At 36.8% G+C, this 24,523-nt stretch overlaps 1 protein-coding gene across 4 annotated transcripts in view; it reads right to left on the bottom strand.

Moving 5' to 3' along the window:
- Positions 1-24,523, bottom strand: part of Unc5c (unc-5 netrin receptor C) — a 355,465-nt gene that overhangs the window by 126,393 nt on the left and 204,549 nt on the right. For all 4 annotated transcript variants that reach the window (XM_060392629.1, XM_060392628.1, XM_060392626.1 and 1 more), the window contains one exon: positions 21,573-21,794. In XM_060392629.1, the coding sequence (XP_060248612.1) occupies positions 21,573-21,794 (222 nt within the window). The remainder of the gene's footprint in view (positions 1-21,572; positions 21,795-24,523) is intronic.

Below are 24,523 nucleotides of genomic sequence, written 5' to 3' on the forward strand. Positions count from 1 at the left end.
CTCTGGAATGCATTACAGCACCTTATTGAATTAGTGCGGTCTCCTTCTCAGGCTCCCATTCAGATCTTAATCCTATTAGTCTTCACTAATCTGATCTGAAATATGAAACACGCCAGCTTTAACTGTCTTAACCTAAATTAAATCACAAAACCTTGTCATTCTTTAAAAGGATGTCATATGTTAAAAATTGATAGTTATTCTGACAACCTCTACCTTTCATTGCAAAAATGAAACTACTGTAACTTGAAAGGCAGAACTTCACAATCAAGATACTGGTTTATGTTAGACAAGGTTATTTGAAAATCTTTAAACTTTGACAGGAAAGGTGGACACTGCAAACACAGTTAACTATTTTGTCAGACATTGTCTTGCAAATTTTGATATAACATTCATCATATAAGTAGACTAATATAAATAAAAATCACTTAGGCAATTGAGAATTGAAACAGTAGTATGCTAGCTTTATTATGACTGCAATTTTGAATATTACTTATGCTTGTGATAAGGATGAATTTAAGAACTAAACACCTAAGAAGACAGAGTCATGAAGAAACAAAGTCTGAACAGATCAATGAGGAATAATAAGATTAAATCAGTAACAAACTACCACCCTCCGAGGAAAGCTCAGGGAATAGCGGTTTCATTCCTAAATTATGCCAAGTTTTTAAAGAACTACAAACAGTTCTTTTCAAAATCTTCCCAAAATCAAAGGTGGAACTCTTCCATATTCCTTTTACCTGGGCAGCATTGTCCTCACATGAAAACTATACAAGGGCAGTATAAGAAAAAGAGAAGGTGAACCTAGTTGTGAAAATTTTCCAAATACCAGTGAGCTGAGTTCAACAGACTGTTAACTGAGAGGATTATTTCTTACAGAGAGGGAAAGTTCATTGTGCACACATCAAGCAGTGTGGCATCTTACAGTAACAAAAGGAAGGAAAGAACTTTCAGATCCTCCTATTATGGAAAAGGCACTCTAAAAGGCTAACATCCATTCATGGTTAAAAAACTCAAATCAAGACAAAACAAACAAAGAAAAATGGTCTCAACAGGTTAGACAGAGAATGACCACAGTGCAACATAATACAGTCCTACATTGATAAAGCCTCAAGTGAGACCATACTTACAGGAAGAGTTGAAAGCATTTGTTCTAATGCCTAGAGCAAAACAGAGACATTCATCTTCACCACTTTCATTTAACACAGTACTTACTGGAAGCCTTTACCAGAATAATCAGATAAGAAGAGAAGCAAAGGACATTCAAAGAGAAAAAGACAAAATTATACTATCAGCTCTTGGATAATAACATTATCTTTCATATATAAAATTCTATATTTCCCCATAAACCTGGAATAATCAACAAATTCATTAAAGTTGAAAAACAGAAACTAACATACATACAATCAGTGTTGTTCCTATAAATTAACACCAACATAAAAACTTGAAGTGAGCAAGCCCAATTACAATACCCATAAAACAAATAAATGAAAGAAAACATTAAAAAATGATATTAAAGACCTATCTCTCCTGTGAATATTGATGTAAAATATACCCAATAAAATACTTGCAAACCAAATCCAAAAACACATAAAAGATATCATCCACCATAAGTAAGCTCGCTTCATTCCAGGAATACAGGGTAGTTCAATATATGGAAATCCATCTATGTAATCCACCATATAAACAAATTGAAGGAGGAAAGCCACATAATCATCTCCTTATATGCTAAAAACGAATTTGATAAAATTCAACACCCATTCATGTGTAAAGTCTTGGAGAGATCAGGGATACAAGGCACATACCTAAAAATAGTAAAGACAATATACAGCAAGCCTATAGCCAACATCAAACTAAATGGAGAGAAACATGAATCAATCTCACTGAAATCAGGGACAGGGCAAGACTGCCCACTCTCTCCGTATCTCTTCAACATAGTACTTGAAGTCCTACCTAGTGCAGTAAGACAAATAAAGGAGATCAAGGAGATACAGATCAGAAAGGAAGAAGTCAAAGTATCACTATTTTCAGATGATATGATAGTATACATGCGTGACCCCAAAATTCAACTAAAGAACTCCTTCAGTTGATAAACACTTTCAGCAAAGTGGCTGGATATAAAATTAACTCAAAAAAATCAGAAGCCCTCTGTATACCAAAGACAAAAGGGCTGAGAAAGAAATTAGGGAAACTACACCCTTCACAATAGACACAAATAACAAAGTACCTTGGTGTGACTCTAACCAAGCAAGTGAAAGACCTGTTTGAAAAAAAAATTCCAAGTCTCTGAAGAAAGAAATTGAAAAAGATATCAGAAGATGGGAAGGTCTACCAGGTTCATGGATTGGTAGGATTAACAGTGAAAATGGCCATCCTGCCAAAAGCAATCTACAGATTCAATGCAATTCACATCAAATTACCAACACAGTTCTTTACAGACCTTTAAAGAACAATTCTCAGCTTCATATGGAAAAACAAAAGACACAGAATTGCTAAAACAATCCTATACAAAAACAGATCATCTGGAGGTATCTCCATCCCTGATTTCAAGCTGTACTACAGAACCATGGTAATAAAAACTGCATGGTACTGGCATAGAAACAGAATGATGGATCAAAGGAATAGAAAAGAAGACCCAGAAATAAACCCACACACCTATGGATACTTGATTTTTAACAAAGAAGCCAAAACCATACAGAGAAAAAGACAGAATCTTCAACAAATGGTGCTGGTCCAACGGGATATCTACATGTAGAAAAATGCAAATAGATTCATATATATAACCCTTCACAAAACTAAAGTCCAAGTGGATCAAAGACCTCAACATAAAACCAGACACACTAAGTTTGTTAGAAGAAAAATTAGGGAAGAGTCTAGAACTCATTGGTACATGAGACAACTTCCTGAACAGAACACCAACAGCACAGGCTCTAAGATCAACAATCAATAAATGGGACCTCATGAAACTGAAAAGCTCTGTAAAGCAAAGGACACTGTCATCAGAACGAAAGGATAGCCTATAGACTGGGAAAGGTTCTTCACCAACCCTATATCTAATAGTGGGCTAACATTCAGAATATATAAGGAACCCTGGGTAAGATACTCAATCGTCAATCAGAAAGGCAAATGAGACAGACATCAGAACAGGACCAACCCTCCTGCTGAAAACCACTATGCTACACTTATAGACCATTGCCATCATCAGAGACAGCAGCAGATGGGAACAAATACAGAGAGCCACAGACAGATATTATTCAGAGAATGAGAGATCTTAGAACACTCAGACCTAAATGTGATGACTCTATCAACTTCTTCCTCTCAGGGCTCAGAAAACCTTGTGGAAGCGGAGGGGGAAAGAGTGTAATGGAGAATCTGTTTCTCGTGTCTTTTCTTTTTCTGCTGTTCAATTCTGATGTGTAGCTTTTGTTGTATTATATTAATTCATATATTATATACATTAAATAGATTATATTATATTCCCTTGAAGTTTGCTTTATTTTCTAATTAGGAACAGAATAGAGTGGATCTGGATGGGAAAGAAGGTAGGGAGGAACTTGTAGTAGAGGGAGAAATCCATCATCAGGATATACCATGTCTATACATATATATGGATATCACCATATAGATGTGATGGAAAAAAACAATTTTAATAAGTGGAAAAATAGTCTGCCTTGTATGAACTATACTCCCATTTATTTAAACCATAATTCCCGTAATTAACACAGGAACAGTGCCCACCAACCATGGCTTACAATGTAGTCCTATGCAGTATTTTTGATATTGATCTACTATATAACAGTGAATCACACTTTAGAAAATTCTGTAGTTGTTTGAAAAAGTCTAAGATGAACTAGACTTAGACAGAAATTGGGGAAAATGGAGAATTGGATCATTTGAGATTATCACTGAAGCATGGTTTGGCTACAAAGAAATAGGGAGGGATCAAAGACAATTCCAGAAGAACAACATGAAGTGGAAGAACACAGATGATGAAAACAAGCAGACCATTAGATACAGAGGAGATCACGTGTGCTGTGGAAAAAAGTGACTGTTGAATGAGACAGAAGATAGATTCATGGTGAGCCCTGAGTGGCAAGCCTGTAATGTGTGCTGTGTAGAACAGGAAGACTAGAAATTATAAATAGGTTAAATGACATTTTTTAAAAATGCTTTAGGAAGATTAATCTGTGTTTGCTAGTAATTTGACTTGAAGAGTGTTTCAATAATTTTCATTTTAATTATTATAAAATTGTTTCAGATCTATGACCTTACAACAAGTCATTTACCAGAAGTGTTGAGAGCTTTTTGCGGGTGTGTGTGTGACCTTCTGAAAACACTGATAATGGAGACCAGGTGTATGCATCAGGAATAATAACCATTTGCACTGCGGGCCTTTCTTTCTGCACTTGCTCCGAGTGACTTGGACTCGAGCATTAAGAGCTGTCACTCTGAGTGAGTGCCACTCAGAACAGTCCAGACTTCATACTCCATTCTTGGGGGAGGCAGTTTTGTTTCTCCTAAAAGCTCTATTCTTTCTATACTAAATAAACTTTAAAAAACAAAACGTAAAGCTTACGTTTCTAACAGTTCAGCTCTCTTGGGACTTTTATTACTGCAGTGGAACAAATTCCTATCACACATACAAGGTGGGCATTAATGTGGGTAAGAAAATTAATCTGGCTCTGTATTTGTACCTGCCTTTAGGTAAATCTTAAAGTCATTAAGGATTGAATTCCTAATATAACACGAGATTTTCTGTTTATTTATTTATTTTAATCTTGGATTGTGAGAAGATGTCAACAGAGTTCGAAAGAAAGTTTGATACCAGAAGTGAGGCGGTTTTTAAGATTTCTGCTTTCAGCCAAGTTCTCTGGAATTTGACTGATCTCTGGGGGTCTGACTATTAAAACATACAGTGGCACTGCCTAGCGCGGTGAGTGGAAATGTGCACACATGGTTCCCTTATTCCTCACGTCTCGATGAAATAAAACATGGAAGACATTCAGCAACTGTATTGGGATTTCTAAGTTAGGCTAGTTCTGAATAACACGGACAGAATACACAAACTTTGTACTTAAATGAGAATTAAAGTGGTGAGTGTAGTCATGCCTTCTACAGTCTTTCTTCACTTTCCTGGTGTACCACAGTGGAAATGCTAACAAGTCACACACTGTATCAGATCTAGAACAATGTCCAGAACATACTGAAGATTTATAGAGAAAGATTGATTAATAAAAGATAAATCCTCCAATGATATTACATATTTATATAAGAGATATGTCACTATATTTTAGAGGAAAGAAACATTTTTAGTCCTGATAATAATTATATAATTATAACCTGGCCAGAAGAATTAAAAAAATTCTAATTTAAACTGTGAATATGGTAAGCATTCACTCTAAAATTTAGCATACATATAGTTATGCTTTTTAGAGCCTCCAGCCATTTCTGTAACAGTTGAGAAAATACAGATTTAATGTATTAAAAATATTCTCATCATCTTCTTTTATAGAGAATTATAATTAACACAATTATAACTCACTAAATCCTACAAGGACAACTTCAACCTGAAACATGAGCTTTAAAACCCCATTTTTTTCTTGTGGTAATGGGTGATCACTGTGTTTTGATGTTTCTAAAATATTCCTGTATCCTAAAAGCCTTTTATCATGGAGAAAAGGCCGATTTACTAAAACCGCCACCACCAAGTATGATGTACTTCCTTATTGTGGGCATAAAGCTATTGTGAAATTCAAAGGCTGATTTCTGTATACAAGAATATAGCAATTCTTGTTCTGAGACTCTCCTGTCTCAATCATGGATAAACAGTGCTCCCCAACTATACCCTGATATGTCAATAAAGCAGCTTATAGCCATTTGCTGAGCAGGTGAGAGAATAGGACTGGATTTCCTGCCAGCCAGGGGAGAAGTCGCTAGAGGAGGAAGTAGGTGGTTCAGCTAGAGAGAGGTCCAGGTAACATCAGGAGACAGGAAGAACATTCAACTGGAGTAAGGAAAGCTTGAAGCACAAGTGTCTCTCGAATGTACGCTGGGAGGAAACCACTTTAGCTTAGGGGGCTAAGAACAGAATAATAACTGCTTAGTTATTGTGTTGTGAAGCTTATTATTAAACAAATATAAAAGAGTTTCAATTATTTATGAGATAGCTGAGATAAGAGAGAAACTGAGAAAGAAACACAGTTTTGTAAAAACAACTGTAACATGCTATATCTTTTTATTAACAATGTAAATATCTCCTTTCTGCCCTGCTGATCCCATTGCATATATTTTTGTCTTTCAGACTTAGATTTTGATAAACAAGTTTTAAGGTAGATGTACAGAGCAAAGTGTTGATGTAGACTTGTGTAAACCTTTTTTTTTTTTTAATTAATGTGTGTGAACTGTTTGAAAGTATGTAATTTGGAAGGGATATGGCTGAACCTTGTGTTTTTTCTATTAGTTAAACTTATAGCTTTGGGGAAAGTCCTTCATCTTATTTAATCCAGCCTTCTTTAAAAGTGCAGTGCAATTAGAATTCCTAAGTCAGTGAGATGTTGAAAAGTTGAGTATGTAAAATTCTTAGCATAGTAAATACAATGTGAGTAAACTAAAATGGTTTTAGGAGCTAGAACATTTTCATTATTTTCTGAAAACATCGCCCTGACTTCACCATCGCCAGAAACCCTGCGGCTGCTATCTGAGAGGAGCTTTCCTCTGCTTTGTCCCCTGGAAAAACAGTGTGCTTGTAGTTGCTCTCAGTTGCTTCAACGGGACACTAGCACCATTTCCTAACAGTGAGAAATGGCTCAGATGGGCAAGGATAGGATCTGGATATGGGTAAGAGTAAGAGGTCCTGCTATGCCATAACTGATAAGGACTGCTCTTAGATAAGAAGAATGCATTTATTTTCTAAGAGATCACAACAGCACTGATAAATTGATATTCATGATATCAAAATGAAACATGCATTACTGTTTTCTACAGTAAGAGGTCTATACTGACAGAACTAAATGCAGAAAAAAAAGACAACTTCAATAAAAGGGTTCTGGCTTGGCTGGTACCATAAATAACCTTGAACATGGCCCTAAATTTCTCACTGTTTTTAAACTGTTCCCAACTAGCCTGTCAAAACAGTAGTTCTTTCCGTGAATGCTTCACAGGAGTTCAAGGGGAACATATGGAATCTTGAAAAGAATCTACTTCTACAGGTAGACCGTGGAGCATTCTAACAGCTTTCCTTTGGTATACTTTACCACATTTCCCAGCTTGTTCTGCTTTGGATGCGGTCACAAAGTAATGCTAGTGAAGAGCATGGATGTGCTCTTGTTGACCCTTTGGGAGCACATGGTGGTCCTCTGCCTTCTGGTATTTCCCCTTCTATAGGTAGATACAGAAGATATGACCAGAGCTGATGACTGACATTGTGGGCAGAAGGCACCTAGGTTATGGCCAACCAGGAGGAACAACATGACTTTCAATAGGACCTCCTATAGTGGACTGTCATAGAAAGAGGTCCTTGCTCTATTATGATTGGGTCATTTCACCTTGCTGAGGTATCTGAGTGTTCTTTAGGCCTGTGTAATAAAAAGTCTGAAATAATAAAGACCACAGAAAGTTTGCATTCATACTTCTTAGTACAAGTAGGTGCTCCAAATGAATGAAGAAAATGCAAATCACACAATGCTTTTGGAGCATGATTTAAAACTCAGTTCCAGGTTATTAAACATTTAAGAAAATATAGTAATTTTGACTCTTGTCAAATATCTAAATGTTTAATTTCAATATATTTGAAATACTATTCAGGAGAACTCACTCATTATATACATAATACTCTTTTCAAAATACTATGCAATATATTCAAACTATCACTTCTGATAGGGATGTTAAGACAGTCTGTCATTGTGTTTGATCACCATTATCATTCTTTTACCACAAGCCCGATCTGTTGACGTTTTAAAAGACAACTTAAATTTGAAACAACAGAAGAATAATTTCTGGTAATGAATATTATTTGCTACTTGTAATATCTTCATGTTACTTTCACTCCAACATAAAGAAATGGAAGAAAAGCAACGTCTTCCCATTGTGACTCCAGCTCCCTGAGATGTTTATACAACTGCATAGTATTGAACTGAATTGCGTTAGACATTTCTCTGCTTATGTCTCCAAGCAAAATTAGTTCTCTGCTTTTATAAATGTATGTTTGTATGTATATGTGTGTATACGTATGTATGCATGCATGTATGTATGTATACATACAAATGTATTCCCTTCAAAGGATACATTCATGTAACAGTGGCTAACCAAGATCTAGAGGAAGAGCATGAATGCAAACTAACAAGCGTAGTTACAGTTGTAAGATGTGGAACCGGGATTAATGATTCTAACATCAATAAGGATTATGGTGCTTCATGATTCACTGTTTTTAGTACAGGGAAATTACTGCATAGGAAGTTCTGTCTGATTCATATCTACAAATTGCTGGAAACACAGCTAGGATTCAGCAGAAAGTGGATATATCACACAGTCGTTGTATTTGTGCACCTTTCATCCCTGTGTACATTTATATGTATATTATTTTCTGTTGTTTCCTTTTTATCTGCAAAATGCCATGTGCATACTTCATATCCGGTTATATCCCTATTTTAACTTCCCTACTGCCAGGTTCCACTAACTTCTGCACTACTGGATAAATTGGTGGTTAATAAATGGCCTTGAAAATACACTCAGAGATGAACAATAAGCTGCCGTATCTAATCATGACTGTACACCTAGCATATATATTTACTCGTGGAGTCCTGAAGAAAGACAGCTTTACTTAGCAAATGCATCCACGGAAAGAAGAGAAATAATTGTAGAGCAGGCTTGTAAAAGAGGCTCTTTTGTGCTTCTGGATGGATATGGGGCATACAAAAAAAAAGTTCATTACTGTTTAAAATCTGCTACTGCAAAGGAAGTGCCAAATGACGGTCGAGACCAACATTTCAATTATGATTGCTCTATGTCATAAATCCAAGGGCTTGTGTTGTGGTCTCATCCTCATAGTAAGCACATCTATGGGACTTTTGGGCTCTAGCTTTCCCCCAATACACTGAAAAGCATATGTGAGCCTTCCTACGGCCACACCGTTTGTGTCTAGCAAGGTAATATGATGAGGAGATGGGGAGAAAGGCAGAAGTGAAAATGCAGATAATGTACAAAGGGACATGTGTGCCCATTAAATACACAAGTAAGATTGAGGTAAAAATGTACTTGATAACTCAGAATAGAGTTATTGAGATGAGAATAGAAACACTACTTTCTTTTTTATGATTTTCATACCCTCATTACATTCTACAACTTCGTAACTAAAATTGATATCCCTTGATCTATCTTATAAATGTCAGTCCGTCCCCATCTCTCAAAGTTTCCTGCTGGTCAGAAGGTGTTTAGGTTTATTGTGAAAGTCTATTTTGTAGGTGAACCATCCCTATTAAGTACCATTCCTATTTAGACAGAAGGGACCTGGACTGCCATAATGTTGGAGGGTGCCAGCTAGTTTAAATGTTTTTGATAAAAAGCTGACTGCTTAACAAATAAACCACAAGGCAAAGTTAAAATAAGCTGAAGTAGAGTTGAGATGGTCAAAGGGGCCACAGGAAGTCTTGCCAAGGGTTTGTGTTTTACATAAAGCCACAGTTTGGGCTTCATAGAGGAAATCTGTACATTTTATTTCGGGTTCAGAGGATTTACATGCTCTTTCTAATGATCTGAGCCTTCAGCTCTGGGTAATGTATCCCAGTCCCTAGCTTAGTGCTCATGCAAAATTGAAGCACTTTGGAGGCAGTTTAGTGGCTGCAGATGAATCTCAATGTGCAGAAAAAGGCATAATGGCTATTTAGCACTTGCTAGGAGAAGCTGAGGAAATCAGGGGGAAAAAAATCTATTGAACCTGAGCCATCTGGGAAGCCAAATGAGAGAGTCTACATTCACAATGTGTTTGCTAGCCAAGCAATAAGGTGTGTGTGTGTGTGTGTGTGTGTGTGTGTGAGTGTGCATGTGCACACACATTAATGAGGGCACTAGGGAGTGAAGACTGGACTTTGACTGCACTGGCAATTTGATTTGTCTTTGGCAATACATGGAGAAAATGTGATCATGAGAGTTTTCAGGTCTTGGTGAGACAAAGACTGGAACAGGGCAGGGTTAGCACAGATGCCACGGGCATGAGGAAAATGAGGGACAAGTAGGGCCAGAATGAGCAGCTCCTTTCCTGTCTCTGGCTCAGAGTGGAGCATGGCAGATCATAGGAGCTTAGGGAAGCTCACACCAAACACTAGAAAGACACTTGCCATCTGTTAAAGCTGTACTTAAAAACAGGAAGCAAAGCAGGAAAACAAGGCAGGCAGGTACTCTCGCTTTGAGGCTCCACCACTCACTGTGACCTTTGCTTAATAAATACTTGGTAACCATACCATTGCTTATGCAGTGCTTTTACAACATAAAGTCCATCATTTGCTGTATTTCGAGCTGGGTTGTATGTATCAATACAGATTTTGAGACAGGTAGGCAGGCACATAAACAGCAAATACCACTGTGTCTACTCAGTTCACAATGAAATAATCATCACGCTACCAGGTGTATGCTCCCCCAGCCCACAAAGAAACATCCATGCTGGAATTCCTAGAATCTGTGAAAGCAGCAGTGTTTGGCATGCAGCCTTTTCAAAAACCATCAATAGAAAATATCGTAACCTTCTTGGATTTTTTTAGGGGATCACCAAAGCCTAAAGCAAGTGTCCTCATAGAAGACTCACAGAACACAGACACAGGGGAGAAGGTGAAGTAAAGATTGAGGCAAAGGTTGCGCTGATGCGGCCACAAGCTCAGGGATGCTGGGCAGGTAGGAGTAGCGGGAAGGGACAAGGCATGCCTAGTCTTCCTGAGTCACCGAGGGAGGAAGTGTGGCTCTGTCCCACTTTTGACTTCAAGCCTGTGAGAAACAAGCTTCATTTGTTTGAAGTCACCACATCCTTGCTAATTTATTGCAAGGGGCCTACTAAACAAATATGGCAGCTAGATGGATACCCCATCCATTTCCATATACGGAAGCGCCAGGAGAGTCTGGCAGAGCAGAAAGTGAGGACAAGCTGCCTGCCAGGAAGCGGTTTTTCTGGTTTCTAAAATGTCCCCCTAGTAGGTGTGGGGAGGCAGCTTCTTAGTCCCTAACATCATTCTACTACACACAAGACACCACTGTGCAGGAGCATCCTGGCTGCAGCTATAAAAAAAGAGGCATGGCGTTCATCCCCTGCCGTCCCCAGGCTTGCCATGCTCAGCACTTTCCCCTTGGTTTTTCCACATAGATTTTAATTTGCCTCAGATTGAGAGCCTCCATTTTTTCAAGATGGCAGCTTGTTGTCCCAACAAGGATATGAAGTTGAAGAAGGCAGAGGCTCTCTACCCTATAAACTCTATGAAAGGCAACTATGAGTCTCATGAACATATTTATTTAGACTGCAGGAAAAATCAAGGAGATGTTAGAACCTGTCTTCCCTCTGATTTCTCTCACCTATTTTGGCTCTTTTTTGTTTCCTTTACTTTCAGTTCCAAGAAAAATTCCCAGTTCATTCGTGGTTTTTAAACAGACTAGACGCATGCACACTGCTTATGCGATGCTTTTACAACATAATGTCTCCTGCTTGCTGGTTTTTAATCTGGGTTGTATGTCTGACTTTGAGACAAACAGGCAGGCCTACAGATTTGGGAAAAGATCTACTCTGTTCCCAAATAAAATAACAATCATTCGTTATGCCATGTTCAGTTGATATCCCCGGGAGGCCTGCTGTTTCCTGAAGGGAAATGGAGAAGCAGTGGATCTGGGGCAGAGGTGAGGTAGGGGGCACTGTGAGGAGCGGAGAGAAGGGAAGCTGTGGTTGACATGTGTGAGAGAAGAATAAGTAGATAGGTAGGTAGGTAGATAGATAGATAGACAGATAGTCATTAGAACATGGGCCAGCATGTAGGCGTCTGAACACAAGCTCCCTCCTGTCAAGTGCAATGAGGGTTAATCGTACTGTTCTAACAGTTTCTTCTTGCTCTTTCCTTCACTTCTGGGAAACTTTTTCCAGAACAGATTTTTATAATTAGGTCAAACCTTAGCTGAAATTAGGAGTGAATACAAGACTTCTCTCTTAATATGAATTGTTTTTTTTGTTGTTGTTGTTTTGTTTTTTTATTGCTAGATATTATGCTTTCCACAGGCTGTGCCTGCTTTTTATGCCAAGCTCACTGATACTTGGCAAATTGTAGCCATCATGTTATACACGCTGGCTTTGTATTTCCAAATGCACTTGTCAGGGGATCTGGCAAAATGGCTATTTGAACAGGCATGGTGAGAGGGGTCTGTGACTAGCTGGCTAAAGGATGACTCGGGATTGCTGGCAAGTTGGGGTGAAGAGCAGAATTAGCCAAGTTTGTTTACACGTAACAAATAGGTTCATTAATATATATACATATGTGTGTGTGTGTGTGTGTTACTTGTGTGCATGTCTGTATATGCCCAAGTATGTGTGTAAGAGAACAATCCTCTGCCTCACGTCTTAGGCATTGCCTACCTTGTTTAAGCGTATCGTGGGGCTGTGCCTTTCTAATTAGGGTAGGCTGGCTGGTAAGGAGCCCTAGGATGGAGCTACCTGTAGATCCTGTAGCCTGGGGATGGATCTATCTGCCACTCCAGTGCTGGTAATACAGCTACTATCATGCTTGGTTCTGTTTTACCTGGATTTGGGGGCTTGAACTAGTCTTCAAGGTTGTATGGTAAGCAATTCGCAAATGAAGCCTTCTCCTACCCCCTTAAAAAGAATATTAAACTTGCAGATAAGAGTCTGTGCGCTTCAGTAAGCTCAATTTCTTTTTAAACTAAGGTTATTTCTTCTGTAAGTGCCTGAAAACAGGGTGATTTATCTGTTTCATGTACTTTCCCATGAAAAGAAAGTACAAGAGACCCTTCTTAAACCCCTATTTCACCCGCAGGTTAGATTGAAAAAAAAATGAACTACAGCTTCTGACAATGCTGTTATTCTCACTTTGAAGTGGGCATTTTCAAACTGGAAGGCACAGCGGATGCGTGGTAACTGGGCAAATGGCAACATTGCCATAGCAACACAGAACTAATGTTCTCAGAAGCCCCGTTTGGGTATCGAGTAACCTAGAAGAAGAATGTCCTTGGATACCTGCTTCTTATTGTGACCCTTGGGTGGGCATGAGAGCTGGGACTTGATCTTTCTCTGGATTTGTGGACACACACAGACACAAATATGTACGCAATTATATATTGATGTAATGCATATTTTACATCAAATCACATTAATCAATGCTTTTTTATCTTACAGAGGGAAAAGGGGAACTCAAAATGACAAAACTCCTTGTTCTTAATGCTAATTTGAGAAGAATGTTTTTATTGCCATAAAAACTCTCACTACACACAATTCTAGAAAATTTTTGTTTTTCCCTAATAAAACACAGCTTGTTAAAATAGCACCGAAACATGTTTTGGTTTCTTTCCTTAACAATCATCTTTGTAGCCATCTTTGTTCAATAAGTGCATGCTATTAAAATTTTCTATGCAATATGTAATTTAGACAAGAGAAATATTGTAGTTCTGTAAATGTGCTATTGTCAGGGTTTTCAGTATATATGCAGAGTTTATAACATTAGAAATTTCAACTTGGTATTTGCAAATATTAGAATTATAAAATGTGAACAGAAAGAACCCAAAAATGTAGTCTGAAAAATATCAGGTACTCACTTTCGTTTATAAGTTTGGAATGCAATAGACTGAGAGGCCAGGACTGTATGCAGTACAGGAGCTCACATCGTCTGCCATGTAGGGGGACCCTCTTAGTGGTAGAAGGGAAGCAGAAATCAGCAACTGAAACTCCAGTTCTGGAACTCTGACTGAACTGTATTTTTATAATTGCAGTTGAGACTATGTCAGCCATGTTAACTCATATGTTAAAGACTGATTTCAATCAACGTGATTAATCAACTATAAACAGTAACAAGCAAAGAGTAAGCAGAAGCGTCCAATTCAGCATAACTTTTCTTCTCTCATAACTATCTGGCAACTATTCTCTTGTGAAGTTATCAGAGTGACTCCATGGGAAAACCTTCTTGTACTACATGGATCCTTATCAATTTTGTATTTTGATTTACCCAGCCCTGGGGCTAGCTTCATAATGCAAAGAAAAAAAACCTGTTAGTTTCTGGTACTGAAATGAATACCTCTGAGAAGGAAGTCAAATGAATAATTGACTTATATTCAAAAATAATTTATTTTCATTGGCAGATAACTATGTTATGTATTGACATCTCTGTATTTGCAGAGGCAAGATACCAATGACTCAAATTTAAAAAGTCATGATATGGGGTTAGAATATACTTTCCAAATTTTATACATCGTGTACAGAAAGGTAAACAAAACACACACAGCTTCATTTAAAAATGGTTGCTCTGTTATTAAGGGCTGAGTTTAAGATGATTATGAAGAACTAACAAATAGCATGATGTATACACTGGATGCACAAACTAACTTTCCTTACAGAAGTCTTCCTGCTTAATGTAATCATTAAATCACCAATATATGAGACAGAATAGACAAATCACCATTAGAACATTCACAAAATTTCAGTTACCTAAATTTAGCAGAGTAAGTAACTACAATCTCCCCAACAAATACTCATTGACCATTTCTTATGTTTGGTGCCTTATGCTTCTTACTTTTGAAGACAATCATTTTGTGAATAGTGGGTCAAAACATGCCATTTTAATGTGGTTTAAGAGACATATGGCAGAGAGATAATAGAACGATGACAGAGGTAGATGACAGGTAGATAAATGATAACTAGATGATGTGTAGATAGGTTGATAGATACATGATAGATACAGATAGATGAGAGGTAGATAGGTAGATAAATGATAGATATATAAGTGACAGGTATATGGGTAGTTAGATGATAGATGATAAGTAGGTAGATAGATGATGATATTTATAGATAGATAGATGATAGAGAGGTAGATGATAGATTGACAGATATGTAAGAGTATAGAATTATTACACAAATAAGATTTATGGTAAGCCATGTTTTGTACAATAAAATGGTTAAATATTTATACTTTCTCATAGCTTAAGCTATTGTGCATAAAATTAGCATACAAGCACAAATGAAAATGGAATAAGCCCAAGTGCAAGAAATGAAGATATATTAGTTTCATTTTTACAGAAAGATGCTTTTGCAAGACTCCCTGTGCAATATTCTCTATGAATGAAAAGGATTTTGACAGAACGAGGAAGCAGGAAACAGGTTTGAAGAGTAATTCATCTGACATATATTTATAAAGCTAAGTATCCAACATCAAGTAACCTTGAACCTGGAACAGTAGAAATCACAGATAGTATTCTTGATTTCACGGAGTATACTCTTGACATGAAGCACCATGGGATGTAGTAGGTCCATGAACTCAGGAGAACCGATCAGTTATACTCAATGTAATGACAAGCCCGAATCATACCAAACTTTCCTAAGTTAATGACTACCACAGTTCTCTTATTTTGAAAGCCTCATGATTCTAAGACATAAAAATGTAACATAAGAGTACATGTGTAATTTAATACAATCCACACAGCCATCTCCGACTTCCCTTTGACAATATCAGAGCAGCATTTCTTGATCAGCTCCCAGTGTGAGGACTTACAATATCTTCATAGACGTTCACTTGCATAATAGTAAACAATTTTTTTGAAGTAGAATGCTCCTAAGACTTTCACATGTTGAGATTCATATATGGTCTACACAGACCACATGTTCCTCCAAAAAGCATTCATAGAAACCCAACTCCTTAGGTGAAAAGATTGAGGTGGGGGAGAGAACTTTTGGGAGGTCATTAGGGCAACTGTGTGACTCTCAGAAAGGAGACGGCTGTCCTTATAAATGACAACTTGATTAAGTACCCTGTTGTAAGAAAGCAGGCACTCACCAAATACCCAATCTCTACATACCTAGTTCTTGGGCTTCTTAGTTTTTAGATCTGAGAAATAACTTTCTATTGTTTTAATCTACTTGATTATGGCATTTTGGTATAGTAGCTCAAGTAGACTGAGATAACTTTATGCTTTTCCCTGAGGAAGAATCTAATTATTATGGTATTTTAACAATGCTCAACTACATCGCAGTGTGTCTGTGACAAGCCCTTGCTGAGATGTGGAAGAAAAGCAATCAATTTGAATGTGTGGCCAGCTATGTGCATTACCTTTTTTTTTCTTTTTCTTTTTTTTTTTTAGCTGAACTTTTGCTAATTGCTCCAAGACAAAACACCTTCAAGAATAAAACGAATCAAGTCCTAACCCTGCATTAACACTATTATTATTTTAATATATTACACATATATATTAAAGAATCACAGAGGACTGTATGTGGGAGAGTGATGTAATGCAAGTGACATAAGGGAAGCATGAAGAGCACACAATAGCTGCCTTTCCTGGATGGTGCTGTGGATTGAACTCAAAGCCTCAGGCATGCTAGAGTTATTGTACCACACGTTCAAGAGCCAAAGGAGTCCTGTGTTGACATCCTGGTTCTGTTTCTGCCTCATTGTGTAATTTGGGGGAAATTAGCTTCTTTATCCTGCTGAGCCTTAGTTTCCTTATTCACAAAAGAAAAACCCAGAAACTGTCTTATATAAGATCTGTGGAATGCTTAAAGAGCATAAGACATACAAAATGCTCAGTTGAAAGGTCAGAGAATCTTTTCTTGTTGTGTGTTGGTCCTACCAACATTTCAGCTAATTTGAGAATAACGATGAAAGGAGAACAATCTCAGAGATTATTAAAATTTCAAAACAACTGTGGCTTTCTTAGCTCCGCTGCTTCTTCTTGGAAGAAAAATATTTGCTTTCACATGGTGGATTTAGGTGCCATGGAAACAAGAATTGATAAAACTTCAAGTAAATAGAAAGCAAGCAGCTGAGCCTGAGTTTTTCTTGAAAATATTACCTTAAATTTTTGATCAGACCAACATTTCCATGTGATTTGGGGGGTGGGGTGGGGGTAGAGAGATGGCTCAGTGGTCAAGAACACTTGATGATCTTGCCAAGGACCTGGGTTTGGTTCTTGGCACCCACATGGAGCTCACAGCCATTTATAACTCCAGTTCTAGAAGATCAAATTCTTTCTCCTGGTCTGTAAAGGCACCATACACAGGCCAAATACTCATAACACATAAAAGCAAAATAAATATTTCAACATGGTTTTAAAGGACATCTAGGAATATATTACTGTATTATCAGGTCAAAAAATTCTGAATACTGAATGTTGCAAACAAGTAACGTACTCTGCATTTCCTCCAGTTTTTGGACATATGAAAGAAATACAAGTTGGTTTAAATGATGAAAAAGCAAATGGTAAGTGTAATGAGGGCTTTAATGATTAGCCTTCATTTTGATCTTTGTTAAAGGAGTGAAAATAATCATTTGTTTCATACCTCAGAGGACGAGAAACTACAGAATAGTTCCAGAATTTGAGGGGGACACTAATTTTTCTGTTTTATTTAGCTTGAAACTGGGTCTCAAGACCTAGCCTAGAACTTGCTATGGATCCCAGGCCTTGTCTTGAACTGACTGCAATCCTCTTGCCCCAGCCTTCTGAGTGTTGGGATTGCAGATGTAAGCCAGTGGGCTAGGAGTAGCTGAAAGAACTCAAGAGCTCTGCTCTTAAAAATGTTAAATTTTTACTGTGAAAGTATCTTTGCTAGAGACTTTGTTGAATGAAATTAATTATTCTTAGTTGCCAGGAAAAATGTGATTGGTACTAAATATGTTTGCATGTGTTATTCTAAGGAAGATATATCTATAAAAATGAATGTATTTGCCATGACTTTTGTCTGTTCTGTCAATTAATATCAAATTTGTGTTTTTTTTAAGACACTAAAACTATTTCTGTTTTGCAATGTATTTAAAGACTTAATGTATTCTAATATTTCATGCTATAAATAAAAACACCATGGTCCACTCAAAATAATAAGATCAAAATGTTAATGTACAGAGCTGAGGACCCAAATTGCAGATGAATCTAGTTTTATGGAAACATATAAGCAAATAAAGAAAAGCCACATAGAATTCTATTCCCAATCCATTCTCAGGGTTTTTGGTCTCAGAAGATAGCAAAGAACTAAATTTAAGGGACCAAGAAATTTCTACACAGTTTGTCCAGACTGAAGATTTATGATAGCTGGCAGAGAGCTGAAATAAAATGTTGTGGGCTGTTTTGTGGATTTCATTATTTATGATGAAAGTAATATATTCAAAGGACTGAAAAAAATCAAACAATAAAAGTCTCAACTCATCACCCTAGATTCTTAGTTGTCAACTTCTTGATGTGCATTTATGTAGAAGATTTCAATTTATATACAAAAACATGTGTATCCTTTTTCATTGCAGAGTGGTAATATACAGTGGGAATTCTGTGTTGTCCTTTGGTTTTGTGTTCAATTTTATTTGACAGAATTTTGCATAGTTTCACAAGTGGAAAAACTTCACCTAAAAAACATTATAGTAATCCAGTCTAAGAATGAACATAATCAACAGGGCACAGTGGACAACTTGCAATGGAAAATCAGTGTATATACAAAATTTTACTTGAAGGACATCCCTAGACTCATTTACTGCAAAGAAGGAGATATAGTTATTCCAATATTGGTGATATTTTTACACTGTCATTGCAATTTGTGCAATTAGATTCCTTTCCCTATAATTCCATGTTCAAACACTGGTTGGTTTTGTTTGGGGTGCTGGTGCATTTTCTAAAATATAATTTAAAAGATATTTACATAGTATCTAAGTCACATCTTTGAGTCATATTCATCAATGTTGATAAAAGTTTCTAAAAATACTCTCCTTGGCTCTGTTTGTAGTGTTTTTAAATTAAATTTCATAATGATTTCCTATAAGATTTTTTTGTTTTGTGTTTTAAATTAAAAGACTTGACTTCCCATTATTGATACTCAGTAATCAAGCAATAAATGGCTAAAATAAAAATAGTGATGGTGATTATGATAATGGTAGTAGTGACTGTAGTGGTGGCACTGCTGGTGCTGGTGGTGGTCATAGAGTTGGTGATGTCACGCTATAACATCTAGAACTTTCTCTAAATGATGAACTAGGATGCATGTTTCGTGTATCTATTTCTTTACTTTTTCACTTCCTACCTTGCTATCTCATGTACCAATTATCTTTTAACTGGCTAAAATAGCCATTATAATATTCTAGAAGTTTTAAAGTATCTTAATATTTTATCTAAGCAAATTTTAACTGTTAATCTGTGTTCTGTCTCCTGTGATGATCAAATACCCTTGAATGGCTTTTTAAAAAAAAGTTTATAAAGATTTTTTGATTGTGCTTATATTCCAGGTTTCATTCAGCTATTCTTAGAAGTTATTCTACATAAAAGCGGGGTAATCTTATTAAAGCAGTAATAAGTAGCACATATCTCAAATCATTTATTTCTTTTATTCAGGAACTGTATACACATATGTGTGTTTTGTCTATATACAATTTTTACAACTGAGTAGAATTTGAAATTTTTCTTTCTAATGCTGGGTGTGAATCTCAGCGGTAGAGCCTATGCCCCACTGATATTCTAACTGGCTGCCTCATTACATTTGAATTTGAATTGGCTACCTCTACCTAAAAAAATTAACGAGTTATACAATTTTGACCAGCTAGTTTTCTGTACTCTCAATATTTGTAAATTTTTCTTTGAAACCACTTGTTTTCCATGATACAAAATGATGCCACATGTCAGAAATGATATTTTTTTTTCTGTTTCTTTGTAAGCTGTATACATCTTAACGATCTAAGTTACTTAAGACACTTGTTGATATGTTAGCGTGAGTCACTCAGTACTAGCGTCTGGAGATCCTCCTCTTATATGTGTCTAGTATGGCAACATGAGGATGGTTGCTAAATTTCTTGCAAAGTTTCCTTTGGAAATTAAAGCCAACAAAAAATGTGATTTTCTCTCTGATCGCAGGTACTGAATTTTTTTTCCTTAATTCTCATCCAGTCATCCTGTATTGAGTGAAAATGTGTAATCATTTTTTGTTTGCAGTTACATAAAATTACATGAATTATTGATATACACACAATTAATTTTGTGTGTAGAACATAGAAATCCAGTATTTGGAGAATACTGGTATGTTACCAACATACTGAGAAGTTATCAGAAGTGCTGAATATGAATATGAGAAGTTCTATTTTTATTCATAATCTTCCTATATAGACATTTTATTAATTATTAATGACATGCCTAAAAACATTGTGATTCTTATTTTTAGATTTTGATAAGTTGCACTCATCATTAAAAGCCTTTGTATTTGAAATCCTTACAAACAAATGAGCTGAAATCAATAAAATTCTATTCACTTGAGATTTTTGTCAACATCTGGTAGAGTTATTTTCTGAGTAATTAGATGAAGAGGTCCGGCATTTCCTTCATGTAAGCTTGCCCATTCTTGGATAAGCAGTTATTTCTGTAGTCAGCAGCCTACAGTCAATGAGCATACTGATTAATAAATGACCAGCAATTATGCTGAGATGCTATTTGATTTCCTGACATTCCACGTGTTTTTTAGAGTTGCCTCTTCTCAGTCAATAGCCTAGTCTAGGTCTTCAGCTACCATCTCTTCAAATGACATAGTTGTTGGGGAGGTTGAAATATGTGCTGTCATTTGCTGGTCTGTCCTTGTTTTGGCTTACGCCAACAGTTAGGCACAAATTATTTGCAATTTTGAAAACCTGAATCTGCTTTTTGTATATAGAGGTATCTGTGGAAGATAAGATGTAAAAATGATTTCCATTTCAGTCATTTTATTTCCTTTCAGTTGGACGTTGGTTAATAACGTCTTAACATCTACAATATATATCTTAAGGTCATAATATTACAGCTTTAGATCTGAATTTTTAAAGTGCTATTTTCCCTACTGGTTATGAAGACACTTAAGCCACAGAAGAAAGGTATCTATCTTTATAATTTGAGAGAAATATGAGATATTATATAACTATCTTTAATTTGCAGTTGTGAAATAAAACATCATGAAAGATTCATTAATAACTATTTTCAAGTACTAAATTAAAATGTTATATAAAGTAATATTCACTCATTATGTGGATCAATATTGGGCAGTGATGCCAAAAAGCACAGTGTGTTCCCGTTTGCACATATTTCCTGGGTTTCAGGATATATGCCTTTGACTACTATTCAAGTGAGATTCAAAGAAATTTGTGAGGATGTTTAACCTTAATTCTGTAGGTTCGACATTATGTATCTCATTGAACAGTCTGCAGTGTGGCAGCAATAAAGCTTTGATTGCTCATGGCTTGCTTTGCATTGCACAGAATGAGATCATTAATTCTCAGCCAAACTGATTCAAAGCTTTTTTTGCCACAGAATGATGACTCCGTTCTCAGCTTCTCTAAATAAAGCTGTCTTACGACAATAGCTCAGTGGAGTAAACACGCCCCGGACCACAATCCCAAACTCACCAGAGTTTTCATCAACTCTCTCATCTACCACGTGGTCCTTCTGATGAACCCACTCGCTGTTGCACTTGAAGTAGATCTGGGTGGCGGGGCTGGCTTTACAGTACAGGTTCACAGGCTTGTTCTTCACGATGTACGCTTCCTCCGGCTCAATGAGGAAGTGCGGCAATGGCTCGGGTGGGTCAGATGGAAAGGTTTCTGGGAGTTCATGAAAGAAGTCATCGTCTAGTGAAGGAGGAGAAAGTGGAAAATGGTCAAAATACGGCAACCTATCTTTTAGTTGTTAATTTTTTTTTAAGAAAATGACTTTTACTGAAAAATAAAGTTCTTGAATGCTTGCTCTATGCAAAGCAATATTTTGAAATATTGACTGTTTGGTTAGCAAATAATTTGGATTGTTATGCTACTTTCTACACATGACAGAGTTCAACCCGAGGAAGAACACGTTGTATTGAAAACACAGAGAATCGGTAGCAAACTGGGAAATGAAGACCAGGGTCTTGTCTTCCACAGACGGTGCTGTCTTCATAACATATTGTGTGTTTCCCAGTGTACAGCGTTACTATGGAGAACTGAAACAAGGGACTGCAGAGAGGGCTCAGTGGTTAAATGCACTTGTTGCTGGTCCAGAGGACCTGGGTTCAGTTCTCAGCAACCACATGGTGACTAACAGCCATTCATAACTCCAATTCCTGAGACTCTGATGCCCTCCGAGGCCTCAGATGGACACTTTGCACAATACCCATACCCAAATATAAATAGTGATACAAACAAAATGACTCCGTTAGAAGCACAAGGCTTGTAGCAATAATTAAATTCTTTGCAAAGATCTGAGCAAAGACACTAGAAGGTGGATTAACGTTCTCTATGTACAGATTCAAACTGATCATTTGTAAAGATGCAGTTGACTCTTTCATTCAGCTGAACATATTCACCAAGACTTAAATTGTCTAAGCACGGGCAGTGCGAATGAGAGCCTCAAGCTCTAGGGTAGCCGTGGTAGCAGAGCTCTCTGGTCTACTCTTGACATTTTACTTCACACGTTACATGGTATTAGAAAATTGTTTAAACTCATTATAAACAAATTTCATTTTTATAGCTTTTGAAAATTGTCAAAGTGCTATTCCCCACTTTGATATTTCAACATCACTGAATAAGTCTAATCTAAAATCATTGGAAATTCTTGTGGTGTTCATGTCCCCTCCATGTCCTTCTACTCCCACCCCCTTCCACAGGACTTCCCGAGCTCCACCTCCAACACAGTCAACTAACTGAGGCCTATGCGGGCTTACAGAGATGGAAGCACCAACCAAACAGCATGTATAGACTGGACCAGGCCCCCTATACATATGTAGCCAATGGACAATTTGATCTTCTTGTGGGTCCCCTAATAAGTTGAGCAGGTGCTGTCTATGATATGGACTCTTTTGAAAGCTTTTTTTATCACTACCTTCTAATGGGGCTGTTAGTGGATGAGGATGAGCTTAGTCCTGATGCAACTTGTGCTGTGGTGGGTTGGCAGGTAGAGGGAGGCTCTCCTTTTCTGAGGAGAAGGGGAGGGAGGATAAGGGAAAAGGATTGGGAAGGTTGGAGTGGGAGGAGGGGAGGAAGGGGGCTATGATCTGGATGTAAAGTGAATATATAAATTAAAATAAAATCACTGGAAAGATTTATACACTTTGAAATATTATTTTTCTTAACTTAGATTCCACATGATTTCAAATTTTAAAAATTATTTGTGTTTGTTTTAATAAAGCCTAATAATATTTTATAAAATGATAACTGTCCTTTTATTGTGTTATATGTTATATCTGAAAATTATATTCCTATGAGGGACAGAAAAGAACAAGATATCATTAATCCATAAATATGCTAACATTGTGTTTTAAAAATTATGGCTCAAAGGTAAATAAAAAAAAAAAAGGAGTTTACAAGTTCTCTGAAGGTGCTGTTGTATAGCAGTAGTCCTGGTATGATATTGGTGTTTAGAGATTGGCCACAAAGATATTACCTTTAAACTCATTCTATTTGCATTTAGTTACTACCCCATGTTTGGGAGCTAGCCACTGGTGAAGTGGACATCTGTCCACTAAGAAATCTGGCCTGTGACTTTTTTCATCTAGGTCATGGGATAGCTTTCAAATAGTAATTACACCCAGTCATTGCCAATCTGTTTTGCGGTATGAATTGGCTTTACTTGAACCACAGACAAAATTAGTTTTTGAAGCAGCTCCACGATAGTCAATTCCTGACATTGGAGAGATGATGTCTGCTCCAGCTAGGCTTTCTTTTGTAGTTCACTTCCTTGATATACTTCCTAATGGCAAGGCATCATTTCTAGTTTTTCCACTGCTGACAAACAAGGACACAAACTGTCAGCGTACTAAAGACTAACCTTGTTTATATCAATTTCAGCTCCACTAGCCAATATGCAAGACCACTCAAGACCGCTCAGAAAAAAAAAAAAAAAAAAGCTAAAAAGGCAAAGAGATAAGGAACTAACTATTGACGGATCCGTCTGTACAAATTTGATGTCTTAAATGCCTTACCCAATCTTTCTGTCATCTTCAAGAGCACTTCCTTTTATACGTGAGGGTATAGTAGGCTGATAATCAATACAGCTATACAAAATGCCACACACAAATTTCAGTGAAGCATAGCTCTGGTTTCATTATTATTCATGAAAGCAAACAAGACGGAAATTCTAGTATATTTCACTTTTCTTTGGATTGTGTTTGCACACATACAAGCATAAAAATGTAGTTAAAACTACACATTCACTCAAGCATGTAAAGGATAAATGGATGTATGTTCGAGCTATTGTTTTAAGTGAAGCTTGTTCCTTTAAAGGAAATGATTACAAAGTACTAGACAATTACACACATCTATTTACTCAGCATTGTAGCCTGTGTATTTGTATGTTTATAACACATAGAAGGAATTCATAGACACTA

Source organism: Meriones unguiculatus, chromosome 10 (assembly GCF_030254825.1).
Source record: "Meriones unguiculatus strain TT.TT164.6M chromosome 10, Bangor_MerUng_6.1, whole genome shotgun sequence".
NCBI lineage: Eukaryota > Metazoa > Chordata > Mammalia > Rodentia > Muridae > Meriones > Meriones unguiculatus.